Source organism: Ailuropoda melanoleuca, chromosome 6 (assembly GCF_002007445.2).
Source record: "Ailuropoda melanoleuca isolate Jingjing chromosome 6, ASM200744v2, whole genome shotgun sequence".
Taxonomy (NCBI): Eukaryota; Metazoa; Chordata; class Mammalia; order Carnivora; family Ursidae; genus Ailuropoda; species Ailuropoda melanoleuca.
In genome coordinates, this window is record NC_048223.1 from 15,460,004 (window position 1) to 15,482,709 (window position 22,706).

At 39.4% G+C, this 22,706-nt stretch overlaps 1 protein-coding gene across 1 annotated transcript in view; it reads right to left on the reverse strand.

The window, feature by feature from the left end:
* Positions 1 to 3,397: 3,397 nt before the first annotated feature.
* DNAJC13 (DnaJ heat shock protein family (Hsp40) member C13) overlaps positions 3,398 to 22,706 on the reverse strand; it is a 116,637-nt gene continuing 97,328 nt past the window's right edge. The window contains exons 46-54 of the mRNA XM_034661823.1: positions 22,467 to 22,579; positions 18,142 to 18,311; positions 17,955 to 17,997; positions 17,427 to 17,600; positions 15,677 to 15,856; positions 15,239 to 15,379; positions 13,128 to 13,271; positions 10,217 to 10,316; positions 3,398 to 4,270 (exon numbers count right to left, since the gene is read on the reverse strand). Coding sequence (XP_034517714.1) covers positions 4,164 to 4,270; positions 10,217 to 10,316; positions 13,128 to 13,271; positions 15,239 to 15,379; positions 15,677 to 15,856; positions 17,427 to 17,600; positions 17,955 to 17,997; positions 18,142 to 18,311; positions 22,467 to 22,579 — 1,172 coding nt within the window. The 3' untranslated portion in view covers positions 3,398 to 4,163. The remainder of the gene's footprint in view (positions 4,271 to 10,216; positions 10,317 to 13,127; positions 13,272 to 15,238; positions 15,380 to 15,676; positions 15,857 to 17,426; positions 17,601 to 17,954; positions 17,998 to 18,141; positions 18,312 to 22,466; positions 22,580 to 22,706) is intronic.

Below are 22,706 nucleotides of genomic sequence, written 5' to 3' on the forward strand. Positions count from 1 at the left end.
TTCAATATTGTTGCATCTCAGGGAATAGGGAGGCCCAAGGAGAGATGGGGGAACAGCCAGTCAGTGGAGCAGCCACAACACATACATTTATTAAGTTCACAGTCTTACACACACATGGTTTGTGATTCCCCCAAATAATTCCAAGAGCAACATCAAAGATCAGTGATCACAGATACAAAGAAATTATAATAATGAAAAACTTTAAAATATTGCAGTAATTACTATAATGTGACACAGAGACACGAAGTGAGCAAACACCGTTTGAAAAATGGTGCCAAGCAACGCTTGACACGGGGTTGCCAAAACCTTCAATTTGTAAAAAAAAAAAAATGCAGTATCTGTGAAGCACAGTAAAGCAAAGTGCAACAAGACAAGGTATGCCTATAACTGCAAAGGACTGAAACACAGCAAATGTTTAAATCTATGATATTAAAAAATACAACAATAATGGTACTAGTAAGAAAGCAAATCGGTCACCTTCAGAAGAGGACAGAGAGTAAATTATCTTGAACGTTGATAAGGAAATGAATTAAGCCTTCATCCTGCCTTTCCCATATAAAATGTGCCACTGGGTAACAAACAGCAGATAAAAGAAAGCATTCCTTTTCTCTTTTATCGAGGTAAAATTAGTATATTACGTTGTATTAGTTTCAGTTATGCAACGTAATTGTTTGTAGAAACTACAGTGATCACCACAGTGAGTCCAGTTACCAACCATCACTATACAACTGACACCCTTCACTCATTTCGCCTACCCCCAAACTCCTTCCCTCCTGATAACCACCAGTCTTCTCCAAATTTACGAATTTTATGTTAGTCCGTTTGTTTTAGAGGCTCCACATATAAGTGAAATCTTGTATTTGTCTGACTTATTTCACTTAGTGTAATACCCTCAAGGTCCATCCATGTTGTCACAAATGGCAAGATCTCATTCTTTTTTTTATGGCTGAGTCATATTCCATTATATATATATATATATATTTTTTTTTTTCCACCTCTTTATCCACTCATCTGTTGATGGACACTTAGGTTGTTTTCCTATCTTGGCTATTGTAAATAACACTGCAAAAAACACAGGGGGTGCATGTCTCTTTTTCAATGAGTGTTTTTGTCTCTTCAGATAGATACCCAGGAGTAGAAGAGCTGGGTCATACGGCAGTTCTATTTTTAATTTTTTGAGGAATCTCCATATGGTTTTCCACAGTGACTGCACCAGTTTGCATCCCCAACAATGCACGAGGGTTCCTTTTCTCCACATCCTCTTTAACATTTGTTATTTCTTGCCTTTTGATACTAGCCATTTTTAACAGATGTGAGGTGGTATCTCGTGGTTTTGATTTGCATTTTCCTGATAATTGGTGATGTTGAACATTTATCATGTGTCATTTGGCCATCTGTATGTCTTCTTTGGAAATGTCTATATAGATCCTCTGCCCATTTTTCAATCAGATTTTTTGCTACTGAGTTCTTTACATATTTTGGATATTAACCCCTATTGGACACAATTTACAAGCATTTTCTAGGTTGCCTTTTCGTATTATTGATGACTTCCTTTGTTGTGCACAAACTTTAGTGTGATGTAGTCCTACTTGTTTAACATTTTTTCTTTTTGCAGGAAGCATTTCTTATGAAAGTATTCCAGTTACTAAGCAAAAGGGCCTCCAAACAGCAGCATTTGGTAACTCCTGATGTACGAATGGATCCAGTCACACTGAGCTTCCATTATTGTCAATATCACATGACCTACAGACAAAATGTGCTTCCAAACAAAAGAAACCAACACTCCTCTAGTCTTGCCAAAGGGATGGAACCTGAATCTGATAGAGCTTCTGTATGCAAAAGGACAGAAGATTAAGTTGAACTGCACCAGGAGTGTGTGATCAGTAACTTCAAAACTCTGCGGAAAAAAAAAATGGCCTTGGGGCCTTCAACAAAGTTATGGGGGGAAGGGGGATGGAAGGGGAGCTACAGATTAAAAAAGACTCAAAAGCATACTTAAAGAAGAAAAAGTGCAAGACCAAACTCTAGTGTTCAGGGATGTACACATGAATGATGTACACGTAGATGATAAAAGAAACACAAGGGAGCGTTGGACAAGTGGTCACTTTTGGAAGGAAGGACTGTGATTATGAAGGGTGCACACGAAGGGACTTCTGGAGAAGCTGGCAAAGTTCTTGACCTAGATGGTAGTTTCAAGGGTGATTTGCCTTATATAATGACTCATTAAACAAATCTGTTCAGTGAGATTTTCTGTATCTGTTTTGGTTTACAATATAAAATGTTTAAAAACAAAACAAGACCAAAAAATGCTGTTTTCCTAGTTACATACACCTGCTAGAGACTGCTGCTGTGTTAGGATCATGGCTCAGAACACAGACTTTGGTGTCATATCTAAGTAGTTTTGATTTCTTACTCTGTTACTTACTGTGTGACTTTGCTAAGTTGCTTTGCCTCTCTGTGCCCACGTTCGTCACCTGGAAGATGAGAATTTTATCAGTATCAAGCCCATAAGCTTGCTCTGAGGATTAAATGAGGAGATATATATCTCTATCTATATATGTTTAATATACATATGTTTATATAATGTTTGGCACTCAGGCAATGTTCAATAAAGATGAGCTATTACTGGTATTCAAATATCAATGACTGTAGATTAATTTAAATAGCCTTTTAAATATCATAAATACAATATTTATGCTCTCATAGCTTTTAAAGGAAAGAGACTGATTTGCACTCTCCTAAAACACTTACTCCTAAATTGGCTGTTATAATCTCTTTTAATGAACATATTTTTATAACAAGTATTATCTGGAAACTAAAATCACAGTTATGTATTAAAATACTTACATGGGTATATTACTCCATAATCTTTGAGAGATGATGCAAAATTCTGAATTAGTGACTTATCATAGGAATAAGTCTCCATTCTAGCTCTGTTTACACATCAACTGTGGAATAAACTTGGTTCTTGCTTTCAAAGGCAACGTGGAAGTTTGGGTACTTCCTCATTCTTTAAGCAGTGCTTGTATTCTTTACATGTTTATATTTTCTTGCAGTTTGTGATCATATTAGGATACCTACAGGCTAAGATCTGTGTTATTCGAGATATGTTCTCACTCTAAATTTCTCTCCTCTTAAAAATTAGTTAATGTGTCTCACATCAGAGTATTAACAGGCTGCCCCACTCCTGAATTACTTAATAGAAAATGCTATGTCTCTGGAAATTTAGGTGTGGCTAAAATGTTAACAAAGGACGTTAAGAATGATCAGATGTGTCAATGTAGTTATCTGTACGAGGAGTGGTGAATGTGAGGAAAGTCTGTTGTTTATTCCTACTACTAAATCTGTCTTAGACATGAGGTCTCCCACAGGGAAAAATTAAATTAGAACAAATATATCTCATTAACAAAGCAGTCAATTCCCTTTATTTTTAAAATTTTATGTACACATATGAATGATCTGTATAATGTACATTCAATATAGAAAGCTTTATATATTTGATAATGTATAGAACATTTCACAATTACACTAATCTCTTACATAACATATCTTGACATCCGTTTTTAAATTTTTAAATTTTTTTGCACAAGCTCCTTTTTCATTCAATTTGGTAAAGCCAGTTATACATACCGACGTGTACTGTGAGCTCTCAGAAGTTAATGATTGAGGAGAGGATACCAGTGAACAGGCACAAGGACAAAACCTAATAGTGTTTGACGGTGGAGGACGACAGCCACGTGGACTCGATGCAGGAGAGGGAAAGACCCTTTTCTGGGGATAAGTGAACTAGTCCAATTTCTGTAGATTGCAGTTCAACCCCACAGTCACACTAATTCAAAAAAACATTATAAAAACTAGGAAGAAAGTCTTGTCTTTTTGATTCACAGTCTTGTAAACAGATATAAAGGAACAGAATGTGCTTACATACATCAAGAAAAAAAATTCTTGTGTACCCACTTAGGTTGATCCACAGAGTGCTTTCTTACAACGTGATACAATTAGAATCACTGACTTTTTTCCTAAATAAAAATATTTTTATAGAAAAAGGAATAACACTGTCATGAAACCAGGAGAAAGGCAGTAAGAGTTTGCTTCAACATATCAGCTGGAGGAATGTGGACTGGGCACTGGCCTTTCAGCATTTATTGTCTCTCACAAATGTGTCAAGTCTGATAGCCAAGGTCGCCCGCCTCGTGGTCTACGGGAGGCGGCAGGTTAGACATGACTGACGAAGATGTCCCTGCAGTAAGGTAGCCAGCAACTCCAGGTCCTGCAAGAGAGAAAGGAAAACACACACCTAGAGAGCAGAGTCAAGGGAAAACACTGACCTTTATAAAAACGTCAGAAGCTAGTCAAGCATCTATTTTATCATACCTTAACAAACAGCTACACAGTGCCATTTTCAAGGTATGGCTTTACTAGATGACAAAGTAAAAATCATTTCAAAATTGAGGCTGGACAGTCACACTGGTGTGGAAACATGGGAAACTGTCCCTTCTCAATTCTGGGAATTTAATGTTTCAAAAAAATCCTGGGCACTAAAGGACAGCTATATCAAATGGAAGAAAAAAGGGAGGGGGACAAGTAGAGGAAAGAAACTCAATACTCAGTCAGCCCATCCAAAAGCCATACTTGATGAAATGCCCAAGAAAAACACTTATCAACATTCAAGGTAACCAACTTTCATTTGGTGCAAAGAAATGCTATCACAACAAGTAACACCAAATGAACAAGGGCTGCTACACCAACGTCTCTAAAAAAAGGAAGGCTCTGGACATCTGTCATAGGTCAAAACAAGAATGCTATGGGAAAAGATACCAATATTTTCTCTTTCTAGGTCTTCCTTGATTCTAACACGCTAGTGCATGGAAATGCTACCTATGCCAGCATTTATCAAGATGTGTCCTATGAGCATTCTCTGTCATGGCTTTAGCCCTCCAGTTCATCTTAAACATTGCAGAGACAATTACATCCCAGATGCACTGCACAAACTGTACAGAGTACTTGCGAGAGACATTGTAGCATAATACCGCAAACTGAGCAATACTTTTAGTTGCAACTACAGGAAATAAGGCAAACAGCTAAGGAACATCAAAGAGTTAGAACTAGAAAGGCAGTGGAAGCGGCATGCATTTAGCAAAATGGTTCTCTACCTGCTTCAGAGAGCTACACAGAAGTTAGCAAGCTGCCTGGCAGAGCGGATCTAAAGCCCGCTCCTGAGGTGAAGGGGGCTGCTGCCAGTTAGAAGGGAAGGAGAGACACCTGAGGGGAAAAAAGAAATATAAGCAGCAAGGGAAGTTATAAGGAAGTGCAAACAGCAGAGCAGTTTGATGAAGGCTAAGGCATAACAGGGACTAATGGCAGGACAAAAGGGCACAAATCAGATTCATCTTGTTCACCTTATAAGCACTTGTATCGAGGATGTGAAATGACTCGCGTCACTGAGCAAACACTGCATCTAGCACGTAATTATACAGCCAGAGACAATTCAGCTTGCGTGAGCTGTAACGTGCCAACCAGAGGGCCGAGGCACTCGGAACCCCGAACTAATAAAACGTGGAAAAGGGATTGTCCCTTTTTATGGCACCAGAAGGCCCGCATCTATCAACTCCTGCCTTCTGCCCCCTCAGGGTGCCAGGCCTTCCCCAGACTGCCCAGAAGAAGAGCACCGGGGCAGCCTACCCCCGCTAACAGGGCAGTGCAGAGCCACCGCACCATGCTGGTACCATCACTTCCCACCAATCTATCACTCTTTGAACCTTAGGCAGCAGCAAGATTACCACGGAACTATTAAGTAGGTCTCACCAGAGATAGAAGCCTGAGAAATAAAGCCCCAAACACCCTGGATCGGTAAAGTTCCCAAGCACTTCCAATTGTGGACTCAACTTGATTCACACCAAATGAGCAGATTACGAGACCAAATCATGAATACTACATAGAAAATAGACTAAGGCTACTGTTCTCAAACTGTGTGCTGAGGCACCCTGGGACAAATTCACAGGGGTGCTGCTAGATATTTTAAAATGGAAGGAAACACAGAACATCTGTTGGACACCACACAACCATTTTCAAGTTCTTTGGACCTAACACTTAACTGTTAGCTTATTTCTGGCCTAAGAGTAGATGAAAAAAAAAAAATCATGAAGATATTAAGGGCACTGTGAACTCAGAAAGTTTGGGAACCTATGGGCTAAAATTAAATTGTGAAATGATGGTCCTAAAAGGATTATCCACAAGAGACCAAATTCTAGCCCCACCATTTGCCACTTTAGGAAAGACAAACCAATGCCTGGACATTTCTGTAAATAAAGTCTGAAATGCTCTTTCCCTCACACTTCTGACCTCTCCTTTAGACCCTGTCTGGTTTCCAGGGGCCAGAAGGTACAGTCTAGTCATTAGGATGGGACAGAGCAGTTGTGTTCTCCAGAGAAAGGTGGGAGGACAGAGTAGGGGCTGCCAGAAATGGGGCATGCGGCAACATTGAGCCAGGCTGCCAGACTTAAGAACAAGAAAAGATGGACAATTAACAAAGAATCCCACAGGGGTGCCTGGGTGGCACAGCGGTTAAGCGTCTGCCTTCGGCTCAGGGCGTGATCCTGGTGTTATGGGACCGAGCCCCACATCAGGCTCTTCCGCTATGAGCCTGCTTCTTCCTCTCCCACTCCCCCTGCTTGTGTTCCCTCTCTCGCTGGCTGTCTCTATCTCTGTCAAATAAATAAATAAAATCTTTAAAAAAACAACAACAACAAAGAATCCCACAAAAGGGAACTGGCTGCAATAATGGAGTAGTGGAAAAAGCATGGGCTTTTGGTAAAAATGAACATGGGATTCTCAGCAGGGAAATAAAAAGAAGGAAGCTCTCTGCCTTAGCAGTCAGTGACCTACAATAAACTGACGACCTTAGGGAATCTTTCCTAACATCGCTCACATTGTGTAGTCTTGGGACAGGTGTAAAAAGAAAAACATCAGGTAAAACAAAACAAAACAAAACAACAAGCCAACTCTGTGAAGGACTGACAGACTGGTTTGAGGAGAGACCCAAACATTGTACCCTCTCTCCCTTTAGTGACCTTAGGAAGTCAAGTTAACTATTCCGCATGCCTCTAGTTAAATACAATATAAACATATACAGGGGTGTGTGTGTGTGTGTGTGTGTGTGTGTGTGTGTGTGTGTGTATAAACCTCATCTCCAATTCTAATTAAATATATGTGTGTACATGCCTGTATGTATGTATACACAGTTCTTCATCTTCGTTTCCAACTCCTACAAGCATGTTTACCTTGGTCTGCTTCTCTTCCTTTCCCTGTTGTTCCTTCCTTCTCTATTCTGATTTTGTAACTGAGGTAATTTGAGGATTTTCACTGTAAAAATTATTTTGATAGCTTGTCAGTACCCAGCTCTGCTAGAACCTAATAAATAACTAAGTAACTGAGGGCCCGCAATCAACCACAGCTTTTCTGCATTATGGGTAAAACCGCACTAAGACACTTTTAGATTGTTTATCATAAAACAAAACAAGTATGCCAGGCTAGAGAGCCTACGGAACCAGGCAGTCTTATCTCAATTCATCAACAATGAGTAATCCTGCCTAGGACACTTTATTTATAACCCCAATCGTGAGCATGTGACTGAATGCTATCTGCTCAGCAGCGAGGGTGAAGAAAATCATAAATGAATTTTTTTATTCTTATCCTACTTTGAAATAGTGATTAACTTTCCTCTATCTTTTCCCATCTCCTACACAAAATACACTAACTTGCCAAACTCCCCCACAGGTATTTTAGAAAAAGGGACAGTGAAGTGTATTCTCATAGTGCCTTACTTCATTTGCACACTGGTTAGAGAATCCTCTCACAACTGAGAGTAGAGTGAGGTAAATCCGAATCAATTAAAGTTCCAACTCAACACACCACTGTGTACATTCCACAGAGTTATGGGTACGATTTTACCGTTATTAGGAGGCCTTGCCCCTTTTGCACACGCATGACACACAATACAAAGCATGGAAAAGCTCAAACACAAGAAGGCAACATCTGGCAATCTGAACAATGAGTAGGCAACAATTCAACCAGCAGTGCTCTGACTCTTAAAAACCGTCTTTTTAAAAAGGACTAGAACTGATGGGAAAAATTTTTCAAACACCTCACCAAAAGAACCTCCCAGACTGATGATGTGCTAAGAACTGGACAATTTGGGGGCCAACACAGCTCAGGACTAGTCCAGACTGTCCCGTGTGGACGTGTCTATAGGCTTCAGGAGGGCCTTTGGAATGGCCACAGTACCACCAGTCCACTTCCAAGTTGGGACTGATACACTGCCCCCTTGACCAGCTTTATACAGAAGCTGCTGCCCCTTGAGGATGCCCAAAGGAGGATGTGAAGAAACTTGTAACCCCAGTTTTTCTTCTTCCCCAACCCTCTTCCATCCCCTACAGCTCATCATAGCTCTTCTCACACCTTACTCAGAAGTCACCCCAGGGATCCAAGTAGAAGGGAAGACACAGACAGGACCTTTTTAATCCCTGTACTTTTTTCTCTAGTTACAGCAAATTTGGATGGGGTGAGGATTGAAAGATTTCTAAAGGAAATCTAGGTCCCTGAAGATAAATCTCTATCTCTTCTGTATTCCAACACAGACCTTTTGGCCCACATCCTATTAGTGGGTGAAGGACCATCTCAGATCTTTTACTGTATGAAGTCAAGTCAATGAACACTAAGCACAATGGAGAACACAGCAAATTAGAAGGCGTCCCCCTGTAGGGAAGCTTATAATCTACATCTTATTATTCTTCAGGGCCAAACTTTTTTAAAAAAGTAGTTATTTTTAGCTGGAAAAAAATAAGGCAGATTTTCCAGTCACAACATCCTTAGATACAAAGTAACGAATGTAATGCCACAAAAAGGTGGGATTACATACAATTTTGGGAAAGAGTCTAAAGAGACGAAGTTTTTAGTGTGCCTGTTAGAGAACATACTCTTACTTTGAAGCTACAACTTTACTTCAAATTTGAAAGAGAGATAGGAGATAAACAAAGATCATTTTCTAGCTATTTCTCTCCGGGGAAATCACAAGACAGGGCATGGAAAAGTTAGAAGGGAGCCCTGTAACACTGCTCTTCATTCAAGTACACCTAGGACTGGCAATCAAAGCACCATGTATTTATAAATGTTAGGGCTCTGCTTATACATTTTAGTGGATTCATATGAAAGTGGTCATAGTGAAGAAAAAAGCAGGAGTGTCACAACTGAGACTAAAATTAAAACCAAGAAAACGTTTTCTAAAGTCATCGTTTTTAGTCTTCATGATTTATAAACTTCTATACTAGTGATCAGGATTACTAAAACAATTACACTGGCATGCAAACCGCTGGGTTTTTCTCTCAGTTTACCCACATCATCTCTGGTTAGAGGAGGATACAGAGCTGACTTTTTTTTTTTTTTAAATATATATACTATACACAAGCAGATGACAAAAACCACCGATTATTCTTAAGGTTCATTTCAAACTGAAAACTTTTACAGCAGGGACTATATTTCATCTTCAGATATAGCAAAAAATGGTATGACTTTCTTTTTAAACAGAAGCCAGTATGAAAACAAATATTCCAAAGTTGTTATGCAATTGGTGTATCAAATGGACAAATGTCCTCAACTTCAAAAATGTATGATCTTCTGATCCTTACATAATAAAATGTCCTTTCCATTACGGTACCCACATATTTCTTCCCTTGAGAGAAAAAACTGTAAATATTTTGTAAAACTACATATTAATCACTGGAAAGTTAGAAGAAAAATATTTCACATATGAATGTACATATTTAGGGTTTCAATCTGTTACTCTGACAGAAATGGAATGATGCTATCATGTTTCTGATACTGATACTTCTGAGTAGATATTTCTCTACTCTTTTTACACGTTCAAGATAAACATTTTAATAGACTCGTGCTCCAAATGTAACCTATGCCACCATGAATTAATTGAGTCTCCACTGAGCAAGGTCCATGTTTCAGTCAGCACACATTCAACACAATAGCAGTTGACATCTGTCCAGGACTAACCCCAGAAGTCCACTGTATGCCCACAGCACCCCCAACACAGGTGGCTAGTAGCCTACGAAGAAACGCTAAGTGCTACATTCAGTCTAGTCAGGACAAAAGGACGGTTCAAGTGGTTTTTGCTCTATGTCTTAAGAATAACCAATTAGGTGCGGTTTACCTGTGAGGTATCCTGCTGTTTGTGACTCAGAAATAAACAAATCATGTTTCTGATCTTTGAAGGCACTCCAGACTGAAGAACGAGACAAGATTTCATTCACCTAGGGAAGTAAAGCAAACTCTTTGAGCATAAATCAATTAATAAGGACAGGGTAGTAGAAGACAGAGCTAAAGAGAAACAGCAAAGTTCCAAGACAAAAGGAAGAAGGTCAGCTGAGGAAAGACTCCAAGATGGAGCGAAACCTAGCATTCATCAAACATTCTATACCAGGCACTGGGAGAGCCACATCTTAAACCAGACCCAAAAAAGTCCCTAATAAGTAATCTTCCCTCTAGAGTGAACACTGTTATTTGAACCTATAATTTACTGGCTTATTTGTAATTTAGGCAGGAAGATTTTCTTGTGATAGTAACACTGGCTGAACATGTGGCATGAGCTCATGAAGTATTCCCAAGGACAGGGTCTGGGGAGAAGATGCGACAAACTCAAGCTAAAACTTAAAGCAGTCTTTCAAACTATGGGTTGTGACCTGCTAGAAGTTTATGAAATCGATTAAGAGGATTGTGATCAGCATGCTCGAGAAAATAGGTTAATACTGAAAGCACCAGAGTATCACATGTAAAACGGGTAAATACTGATCTGGGATGTATATACATATATGAGTACAGAATATGTGTGTAGAGTGTAATGGACTAAGATGAAGGACATATTTCTGTGTTATACAGATTAAAAAAAAAAAAAGTTTATAGGGCGCCTGGGTGGCACAGCGGTTAAGCATCTGCCTTCGGCTCAGGGCGTGATCCTGGCATTATAGGATCGAGCCCCACATCAGGCTCCTCTGTTATGAGCCTGCTTCTTCCTCTCCCACTCCCCCTGCCTGTGTTCCCTCTCTCGCTGGCTGTCTCTCTCTCTGTCAAATAGATAAATATAATCTTTAAAAAATATAAAAATTAAAAAATTAAAAATAAATAAATAAAAGTTTAGGAAATCCCAACTCCGGGGCTGTCTTTCACATATCAACATTCAGATCAAATACTTACTGGGTACCTCCTTATGTGGAAGCACAATGGACACAAAGATGAGAAAGACAGCCTCTGTCTCTGAAGTGCTTACAGTCTAGTCCTGGTGGAGGAGACAGGCAGCGCCAGATAATGTGGTGGCAGGCAACAGAGCAGAGATATACACGGGGCCACACAAGTCCAAGAGACTCCCTGTCCCAAGCTGGGAAGCACCACCGGAAGGACTTACTTGGGAAGGTGGTAGAGGAGCTGCTATTCTGAAAACTATCACACCTGTTTCCTCCCCTTGAGATTAGAAGATGGGTGTCAGGGTTACCTGGCTAATTTCATCAACAGAAATCCTGAGGCAGGTGGAAGGTAAGACAGCCACGGGCACATAGTACACAAATGTGCCTCGGCTTGGCAAGTTCAGAACCCCCACAGGAAAAAAACCCCAAATACTTCTAAACATATAGTTGATGACTGCAGCAAGATATGTGGCCTCCCTTCTTTAGTACTATTTTAAAATGTTCAAGTGGTGATACTGATAGAATGGACAATGGTATAACAAATGTTTCTTCAGGGAGACTCTACACAAACACAGTGGAATCACTAAAAGACAATTTAAACTTATGAGAGAACAGTAGTGGGTAGTAACAGTCCAAATGTCTTGGAGCACCTGGGTGGCTCAGTCGGTTAAGCGTCTGCCTTCGGCTCAGGTCAGGATCACAGGATCCTGGGATCAAGTCCCGCATCAGGCTCCTCGGGAGCCTGCTTCTCCCTCTGCCTGCCGCCCCCCCCCTTTCTGCGCGCTCCTTCTGGCAAATACATAAAATCTTAAAACAAAACAAACTCCACAAATGCCTATCACCAGATGAATGGATAAACAAACTGTGGCATATACATACAAGAATATTTCAGCCATAAAAGGAAATGAAGCACTGATACATGCTATTAACATGATGAACCTGAAAACATGGTTAAGTGACAGAAGCCAGACACAAAAGGTGGTGGAGCTATATGGTTCCATTTATATGAAATATTCAGAATAGGTAAATTCACAGAAAATGAAGTGGTGCTTGCCAGAGGTGGGGGGGGGAGGAGAAATGGGGAGGGACTGCTTAATGGGTATAGAGGTTCCTTTTGGGGTAATAAAATGTTTTAGAACTAGATGAGGTGGTGGTGGCACAACACTGTTACTACGCTAAACACAAATTGTTCACTCTAAAATAGTTAATCTTATGTTGTGTAAATTTCACCTGAATCTAAAAACAACATAGAGTGAGAGAGCATTAGTAGATAATGCTGGAGGATAACACTGAATGAGGAACTCCTCAGAAGCAACAGTAACAATAAAGCCGAAGAGGAAAATTAAATAACTGGGCCAGCTGGAAGTCAGCATATACATGTGGCTGACCCACATTGTAAGTATTAACAAAGAGGGGCGCCTGGGTGGCACAGCGGTTAAGCGTCTGCCTTCGGCTCAGGGCGTGATCCCGGCGTTACGGGATCGAGCCCCACGTCAGGCTCCTCTGCTGGGAGCCTGCTTCTTCCTCTCCCACTCCCCCTGCTTGTGTCCCCTCTCTCACTGACTGTCTCTATCTCTGTCAAATAAATAAATAAAATCTTTAAAAAAAAAAAAAAAAAGAAAGAAAGAGGATAAAACTAAAATGGCATTTGGAAATGGCATTATGGGATTGTTAATGAATGTGGTTATCACTACCCAGCAATAAATCCTAAAACTAAACATTAACCTTAACCAGCACTAAATGCTCAATATTCTTCTATGCTGAAGAATCTCAGCATTTTTCTTCCTGAAATGTACAACATGCTATCAGTATTCAAAAAAAGAATCCCCTCGAGTGACTATCCTACTGTAACCAGCAAACTGCAGTCACCCTGTGCAGACTCACCTGTTCTCCATGCTGCAGGCTTCGAGTCATGGCCTTGAGAGCTTTAACAATCTGAGCCTTAGTGGCTGCTGGGCTGTCCAGATTTTCAAGGCCAATGCCTTCGAGTAATTTTAAGAGGTATGGGACCAAATCTACTTTCAGGGCCTAGAAGAGAATAATGAGCATATATAAATACACCAAAAAAAATTCATTGAAGAAACAATTTCACCCCAGAACCATACCTGGAAGAAGACAACCTCCTTTCTTTCATTTCAATGCAAATAAAGATTTCTTCTATAGATCTAATGATAATGACACTCTTATTTAATGAGATTTTATTTCATGCCATCAACTGTTCTAAATGCTGTAGACTGGTTATTTTACTTAATCCTCACAACATGTAATGACACAGGCATTATGATTATTACTCATGGAAAAATCATCACACAGAGTTTGTAAAACCTGACAGTCAGAGACAGTGATGGAATCTGTATGCAGGCCCACAAAGTGCAGAACAGGACCTTTTAGCCACTATACTGGGCTGCTTCCTCTCATCACACCATACTAATGGGCACATAATTCGAAGTATCTTAATATTTTTTTTTCACATTTTCTTAAAACATCAACCTTTGCATTCACCACACATTTCCCATCAGCCTAATAAAAGCTAGATAATACTCAGGTATCACAAAATTTCCACTACCCAACTGAATCTCAAAGGGAAGAGGTGGAAGTAACCAACATTTAGTGAGTGTACCTCCCTTTACGGATACCATTCTCCTACCAACTCTGTGAGGAATCAGAACTATTTCACAGATGAGGAATCTGAATGTTCTAAGTTATGTGTCATGCCTAAGGTCAGAGCCCAAGTTCTTTCCAATACACCAACCCCCTCCAAGCCAACTGTAAGCTGGAACTTCAGAGCATCCAATTACCTCCTTGAGATGTACCCAGAACATCTAATCTGCCTGAATGAGGGACAAGTGGTGAGTGGGGATAGAAGATGTGAGAGGGGCGCCTGGGTGGCTCAGTTGTTAAGCGTGGCCTTCAGCTCAGGGTGTGATCCCGGAGTCCTGGGATCAAGCCCCACATTAGGCTCCTCCGCTGAGAGCCTGCTTCTTCCTCTCCCACTCCCCCTGCTTGTGTTCCCTCTCTCGCTGGCTGTCTGTCAAATAAATAAATAAAATCTTCCTCATTCAGGAGAATGAGGAAAAGGGGTTGGGAGAATTGCAGGGCCGGATATAAAGATGCAGGGCCTTGTATTAAGGCTAAGTGTGTCAGCTGTCACTGTCATCTGGCGGTAACGGGAAACCAATGAAGAGTTTTTAAGATGAACGGCGGCCCAGTTATATTTAAGAGTTGTATTTTAAAAAGATCACTTTTGCAATGGTTTTTGTTCCTTTAGTGTCTGTCTACTCTATATCGGTATCCACCAAGTCCTATTTACATTAGGTGGGCCCGGAGTATCTTTGGAAAAGACAATAATCTTGGCATGTTTCTTAAACATGACTTAAGAAATGAAGGCATCAATAAACAGAGTGAGTCTTTCCAAAGAGGAGGAAGTAAATTTTACAAGGCAAGCTAAGAATAAATGCTTGGCAGAAAACCAAAATTTAAAATTTAAACATCACAAAAGTACTTTGAAGTTTTTTTGTTTTTGTTTTTTTAGAGAGAGCACGCAGGAACAGAGGGGGGAGAAGGAGAGGAAGAGGGGGAGAGAGAGAATCTCGAGCAGGCTCCACACCCAGTGCAGAGCCTAACATGGGGCTCGATCACACCACCCTGAGATCATGACCTGAACCAAATCATGAGTTAGACACTTTAAACGACGGAGCCACCCACGCGCCCTGAACTTGGTAAGATTTTTGACAGTTGGTCCACCTTTGTGTGTGTGTGTGTGTGTGTGTGTGTGTACATATATGTGTATATATACATACATATACACAGATACATATATGTATGCGCCGATATATATGTGTATATAAAACATAAAATCATGCATGCACAAACCCCCAAGTTACCTCTCTACCAAACCTAAGTCGGAGAAACCAAATCAGTGCCAAATAATGAAAATCTATTTGCTTGGTATGTTTGTTTTCCTATAACAGTACTGAATCTAGAAAGTCACTTACTTGTGCCACTAATTCACTCTGCTCCTTCTGAAACATTCGATTAATTGCTTCACAGGCTAGACCAACAGTATCTGGTCGCTTTTTCATTCCATTCATCAGCGGGCCAATGGTATCTAAAGATGCCATGGCTCGAACACACAGCTAAGTATCCAAAAAAAGGGGTTACTTGTAGAACAGCATTATTTCATATAGCACAGTAAATACAATAATAAAATATATGAAAAACCTCCATTCAGCTCAAGTCTAATAATGAACCCAAATTCAGTCTCCTATTAATTATATCTTTTGAATTAGTTTAAGAGTTGTTACAATACTTTGGTTCATATGCAGAAGGGCACGTGGTAGGAAGGGGATTTGTTCTGCAATGTGCATTAATCAGGAAGAGGAGAGCATAAATAAATTCCAGAATTACAAGCTACTAAATACATTCATAAATACCTCATTTTCAGACAAGGCATGGATAACACGGATGGCACTCTTAGGAATCGCATTGTTCCTATGATTCATTGCCTGGATCACTTTGGGGAGGTGGCCCAATGGTGGGACCTGGTCAGCCAGCTGAGGCTGTGCATTGAAGAGACATACTGTGGCCATTGTCAAAGTTTCCAGAGTTTCTCCCTGAGGGTGTAAAACAAACACACAAACAAATTATAAAAGACTGACAAAATAAGTCCTAAACATCCTTGGAAATTATCTGATATTCTAACCTAGAGATCTATAAATCTAAGCACCGATTTTTGGAAACCGATTCACAAATCCTAAAAAAACAACAAACTTCCCGTCTTGAAAAAAGGCATGAATTCCAAGGACTTTAAGAATGTCATATCCTAATCAAGCAGCCTTTCACTGGGCCACATCGTATCTCATTTCTGTTGCAGGTTTAAGAGGTCATCTCCCGAAAGATATTACTAGAAAGTTTTAATCAATGTTACAGAAATGTTAGGATCAGGGAACATCACTAGTTCAGGAGAATGCAGAACTCATGAAATTTGTTTCCCAGTTCTATTAAAAATCCTACTGAACAGGTCTGGTTGCCACAAGGCACTTTCTGTCGTGGGTTGCAAAGACCTGTAACTTACACCATTATATGCAGACATACGCAACCAGAGCATCTTAAATGAGCATGGAAATTGGGATGAGCCCACAAAGAAAGCTGATACGAGGAAAATACTGTGTTTTTTTTCCCTAAGTTTCTGCTTTTTGAGGATTTCTTTTTTTTTTTAAGGAAACTATATATGTAGTAAAAATCCTAGTAAAGAGAAAACATGACTATGGAAAGTGACATATGCAAATATTTGGTAAACTAGTAATTCTTCTTCTGAAGTTGTGCTAAGCTAATGATAGTAACGAGTAATTTCTAGGTACTTGACAGGTGCCAGACATTATGCTAAGGTCCCTCTATATATCAAAACTCACTAAAACCTCCCCCTTAGGGATAGGTGCTGTGATCTATCTATAAATGAGGCAGAGCCATGAAGTATTGCTCAAGGTCACAGAGTTAGTCAGTGGTGGAGCTGGTACTGGGGTCCAGGACCACCTAATAATACAGCCTGGGCTCTTTATCACCTTGCCCCATAGCCAGCTTGTTTAATATAACAACAGTCACGTACCTCAATTATTTTTAATCTAACGTTTTAAATAACAAAACCTTATATACTACCAGGATTTCTGACTCAGCAAATGAAGACCAAGGCTACTTTCTCACTCCTGCTTCCCTAGTAGCTTTTGGCTTTGAACATAAGTACTAGGTTCACTCGTAGTTACTTCTCCTGTCAACATCTCTCATGAGGGTCATCCCAGTCACATATGGAAAGCTGAGTGAAGAATACCCCCTAGCAGGACACACTTCCAGGGCAGTACTGAACATTTAGGTTTCTCCTTAAAATTATATAGTCATTGGAAATGGGGTGGCAGAAACCTTCTTTTAGAGCCTCTGTAATTGTTAGAAACAGCATTCTGTCAATAGACATCTCCAACTTTGGTTCAGAAAGAACTCTTTTACTAACGAGTTTCACTTTCAAATGCTGCAAAAAAGGTAAATGGGTATATCTGAATTTAAATGTGGCTGCTATATTGAAAGAGGTAGCCAATTCTTAACGTATGGCCAATGAGGACGGTGTTTTAACAGAAACACCATCAGTATATTTAGGAAACTAATCGAAATGTTTTGCTGCTGACTGAAGCTTACATGTGGATTGTTCTTCTCCAGGAGCTCAGTTAATTTTTCTAATAGTGCAATAAGAAATTCTCTGGGCTTTCTTAGAACCCACGCTGGTTGTGCAATGAAGATTCTCAAGAAAACTCCTCCAACAGCAAGTTCACCCTCTGCTTCTCCAAACACCACAGCAAAATCTTCAGGCAACTTTAAAGAAAAAAAGAATCACAGTCAAGTCACTTAACCATTAGTCCAATATGACACAAAAAAATGCAAATCCCATTAAATGCTTATCAATATAATCAAATTACTGTAAGTTTTATTTTCCCTTAATAAATACTGTAAGTTTTATTTTCCCTTAATAAAATTCAAAAAAGGTGCTTCGATTACTTAGAAAGTGTATATTCCTATTTTTAAATTTAAAACCTTGTTTTCCAGGGGAATACTTAAGTGTCTTAATGACAAAATATCTAATAGTCATTAAACTGACTCAGTAGGAATTAAAAAACAACAAATCAACAAAATGCAAAATCCCTTCCTCTGAATAAAAGTATATTTTACCTTCCAATTCACATCAGGGTTGTCTTGCTGATTTTTAAAGTGCCTTGGGGGGGAAAAAGAAGGAGGGGGGATATCAAACTTCAGTCACAAAATACACTTTCATTAACCTTTAGAATAAATATTAGAGAGGTGGACTATGTGGGAGACATCTGTCCTTCTTGGTGATTTACCTGAAGGCTTTACTTACTCTAGCATCATTTCTCTAACTGTTGTAGATACTTTATCTCTGGAGCTATCATTCCAAATCAACTCAGGATTTTCATGCGTTCCTTCAAAAATATGTACAGCAGCTTCAGGGTTGTCTCTCATGGCATCCATAAAAACGCTTGGCAGAAATTTCATTAATGTAATGCGGACCTGTAATGAGGGGGGTTGAGAAAGAAAAAAGACCCATTGGACAGCTCAGTGTTTGGTGTGCTTTATATCCCTCTAGAATGGAATACTGCTGTATTTGTGCTATGGCTGATTTGGGCCGTAACTATTATCCAAAGAGATCAACCTTGGTTTATGAAAAGGTATATGACCCGCTCTTATGTACCTATCCAGTTTCATTTCTTCTCTCTGCTTCAAATTTAAGACCCTTGAAGAAATTCAATATTGCCGACGCATATACTGTCTGGAGGACACCTTGATAGATTATGTCTTACACACATTGTTTCTTCTTCCCAGAATACCCTTGGTTGGCCTGTCTCTCCAATTCTCCCCCATGCCACCTACCCTTGCAAACAAATTTTTCTCACCCTGCCTTTGTGCCTTTCAAGTGCATTTATTTTGCAATACTATGTTTTATATTATACTGTGCCTTTTTCCAAAAAGGACTTAAAATGCAGCTTTAAAAAAATACAGGGGTGCCTGGCTGGCTCAGTCAGAACATGCAACTCTTGCTCTCGTGGTCATGAGTTCAAGCCCCATATTGGGTGCAGACATTGCTTTAAAAGGGGGGGGGGCAGTAAACATAATACCTCCAACATACACATACACATAAACACCTACACACGCAAACACACACACACACTGAAAATTAGTTTGAGGCATAAAGACAAAGGGAAAATGAAGGTTGGGAAGTTTTCCCCTGAGGTCTTCACATGATTTTCTCTTCTTCATATCACTAAAGCCTGTGCTCAAACTTACTTTTTTTTTTTTTTTAAGATTTTATTTGAAAGAGAGAGTGAACACAAGCAGGGGGGAAGGACGGAGGGAGAGGGAGAAGCAGACTCCCCACTGAGCAGGAAGCCCAATACGGGGCTTGACCCCAGGATCCCAAGATCATGACCTGAGCCAAAGGCAGATGCTTAACTGACTGAGCCACCCAGATGCCCCTCAAACTTACCTTCTGGAAAGCTTCCCTGACCTAGTCTTTCTCACTCATTGCTTGTATTCTCAGCCCTTGGCACGTAGTAGATAGTCAAAAACTTACTTGAATGTAGACTAATATAAAGTCAGTACACAAAGGAAACATCAAAAATTCTACATAACTGATAGTGACACACTACAAATTTAGTTCTGAACTTCCTAAGCAGCCAATGAACTAAAGAAAGTTATGTCAGTTATATAATAGACAGCATTCACAAAATAGGAAGCATTTCACTTTTCTTGGTCATGAAAGAATTAAAATAGGAAGTGCTCACTCACTGATACTATTAAACATTTAAGTAAAACAATTTATATAATGCGAAGTCTTTGACTATAAGACTCAGAGTTACATCCAGACTACTCAGTTATTTGAGAACAGGAATTGCCATACTAGGAGCCAAACTTGGCCTGCCACTTGTTTTTGTATACAAAGTTTTACTGAAACACTGCCACAACCATTTACAGTTACTGTCTATAGCTGTTTTCCTGTTACAATGGCAGACTTGAGTATTTATGAAAAAAATCAGATGACCCCAAAAGGATAAAATATTTACTGTATTTTTTCCTTTATAGAAAAAATTTACTGGTCCCACCCCCACCTCACATCATGTTATGGAAATTAAGTGAATCTAGGATGTAAATCCAAGAGCTAAAACTGTGTAACTCTAATAGGAGGACACACAGGCATAGCTCTTTGTAACTTGAGATTAGGCAATGGTTTCTTAGATGTGAGATCAAAACCACAAGCTACAATAGCAACCAAAAAAACAGACTAGGCTTCATTGAAATTAAAAAATTTTGTACTATGGGCGCCTGGGTGGCACAGTCAGTTCAGCGTCTGACTCTTGGCTTTGGCTCAGGTTGTGATTTCGGAGTAGTGAGATCGAGCCCTGCCTTTGTGCCATTTGAGCCATCAAGCTCCATGTTGGGTGAAGAGCCTGCTTGGGATTTCTCTCTCTCTCTCTCCCCCTCCCTCTCACGCTCCCTCTGTCAAATAAATAAATCTTTAAAAAAAAAAATTTGTGCTTCAAAAGACACCATAAAAAAAAAACAAACCAGAATGACATTCATGGAATGAGAGACAATGTTTGCAAATTATGTATCAGATAAGGGACTGGTATCCAGAATGTATAAAGAACAATCACAACTCAATAGTAAAAAGATAACCCAACTAAAGAATAAGCAAAAGATGCGAACAGACATTTTTCTAAAAAAGATGCACGAATGGCCAATAAGCATGAAAACATACTCAACATTAGTCACCAAGGAAATGCAAATCAAAACCATGAGATATCATTTCATACCCACTAGGATGGCTACAATCAAAACTCATATCTATAACAAGTGTTAGAGAGGGTGTGGGGAAATTAGAACCCTCAGACACTACTAGTAGGAATGTAAAATGGTGCAGCCATTTTGGAAAACAATATGACAATTCCTCAAAAGGTTAAACAAACAGTACCCTCTGATCCAGAAATTCTACTCTCAGAGAAATAAAATACATATCCACATGAAAACTTGCACACAAATGTTCAGTTGCACTATTCAGAACAGCCAAAAAGTAGGAACAATTCACATGCCCATCAACTGATAAATGGAAAAGCAAATGCAGTATATCTATACAAGGGAATATTTGGCAATAAAAAGGAATGAAGTATTGAAACTTGCAACAGTATGGAATAACCTTGAAAACATGCTAAGTGACCACCCAGTAACACATACTGTATGATTTCATTCATATGAACTGCCCAGAAATGACAAATCTAGAATGTAAGTTTGTGGTTGCCAGGTGCTGGAAGAGGGGGAATGGGGAGTGACTGCTAAGGGGAACAGTTTTTTTTCCTGGATTGCTGAAAACTGACAGTGGTTACCCAATCTGTGAATATATGTGTGAACTGTTTGCTATGTCAATTATATCTCAATAAAGCTGTTAACCAAAAAGGAAAAAAAAGTTTACCGATCCCAGTTCTAAAATACCTTCCTGCAAATCATTCAATTAAGGAGCTGGTACTTGTATTGCTCCTATACAAAAAATTTAAGTGTAAATATATTCACCTTGATAAAATTTGTCCCTCACATATTTCAAAGGACAAAAAATTACTAAAGAGCTCAAAGTCAACTCCAGTACATGTTTAAACAGCTAAAACACTATCTAAGTCACATAATATTGGATATCACAACTATGTGCTACCCAACTCTAGCTTTAAGAAAACTCGGTATTAAATATCAATATTCATGCTTTTATGGACCCCTTCTATAGACATCCAAATGTAATCTCCCTCATTAACCCCTGTGATGACAGACTGTTAACTTTATTCCCAAAGTAAAACTGTTTCAGGGCCTGTGACACATTCACAATATTCAGATCTAGAGATGAGACCAGGGAAAAAACCTAAATCCAGATTGTTTTATTGATGTAAAATCAACTCTGGAAGTGGGGGCTCAGGGAGCCTTTGAGTCCTGACACATTTCTCTGAAGCGCTAGCTTCATGGGCTAGCAAAGACAATGAATCCTTCAGTGAGCACTACTTCTGCTGAAACTGAGTTAATAACAGAAGGAGTTGATATTCCATCCACCTGTGTCTGGATGAAATTCTACTTAGAAGCATTGCTTTAACACATTCCTGGTCTACAAACAGGACTATGTTTCCAAAGGTTATCTGGTCATCTCCAGATTCTGGACAAAAGATCTCCTTGCAGAATGGAGAGGCTGTTACACTCACATGCCTGTATGGACTTACTTTCCAAGGTGATGTATCCTTACTAACAAAGATGTGGAGTGTGTAAGAACATAGATCACCATTTCCCTGTCACTAGCTGTTTCCACAGGCCAATCCTCACAGTGTCACAGTCTAACCTAATTATCTTCTGTCAAAACTTACATATACTTTTGTTCTTTCTTCAAAGAAGGTAAACAGTATAACATCATAATCCAAAAACACGGTCTTAAGACTTTTCAACTCTAATACAGGCTTCTCCAACTATAATTTTTCTCAAAGTAGTTAACATAGAGTAACAACTTCAAGTATGTCAATCTTCCAACTTTCACATCAGATCATGTCCTTATCCTCACCATAAGACTTTGGTACACTTCATGAAATCAATAACAAAGTAACAGAGCTTAAATAACTCTTTTCTAAGGACCTATTTTGCGCTCACCTTTGGACCTATTAGTTTGTCTGCTGTCATTTTAGCAAAAAGTTCTGCTGTTTGGGCTCGAACCTGTGGATGTGTTGAGTTGCAGAACATATCTAGTAAGTAAATCAAAGCTCCTATGAAGGAAAAAAAAAAGAATTAGCATTTATACTATAAAGAATATGACTTTTCTCATCAGCTGAATTCATTTTCAACTTTATTTCAACTTAATGCAGTATGACTTTTTTTTAAATTATAAGCCTT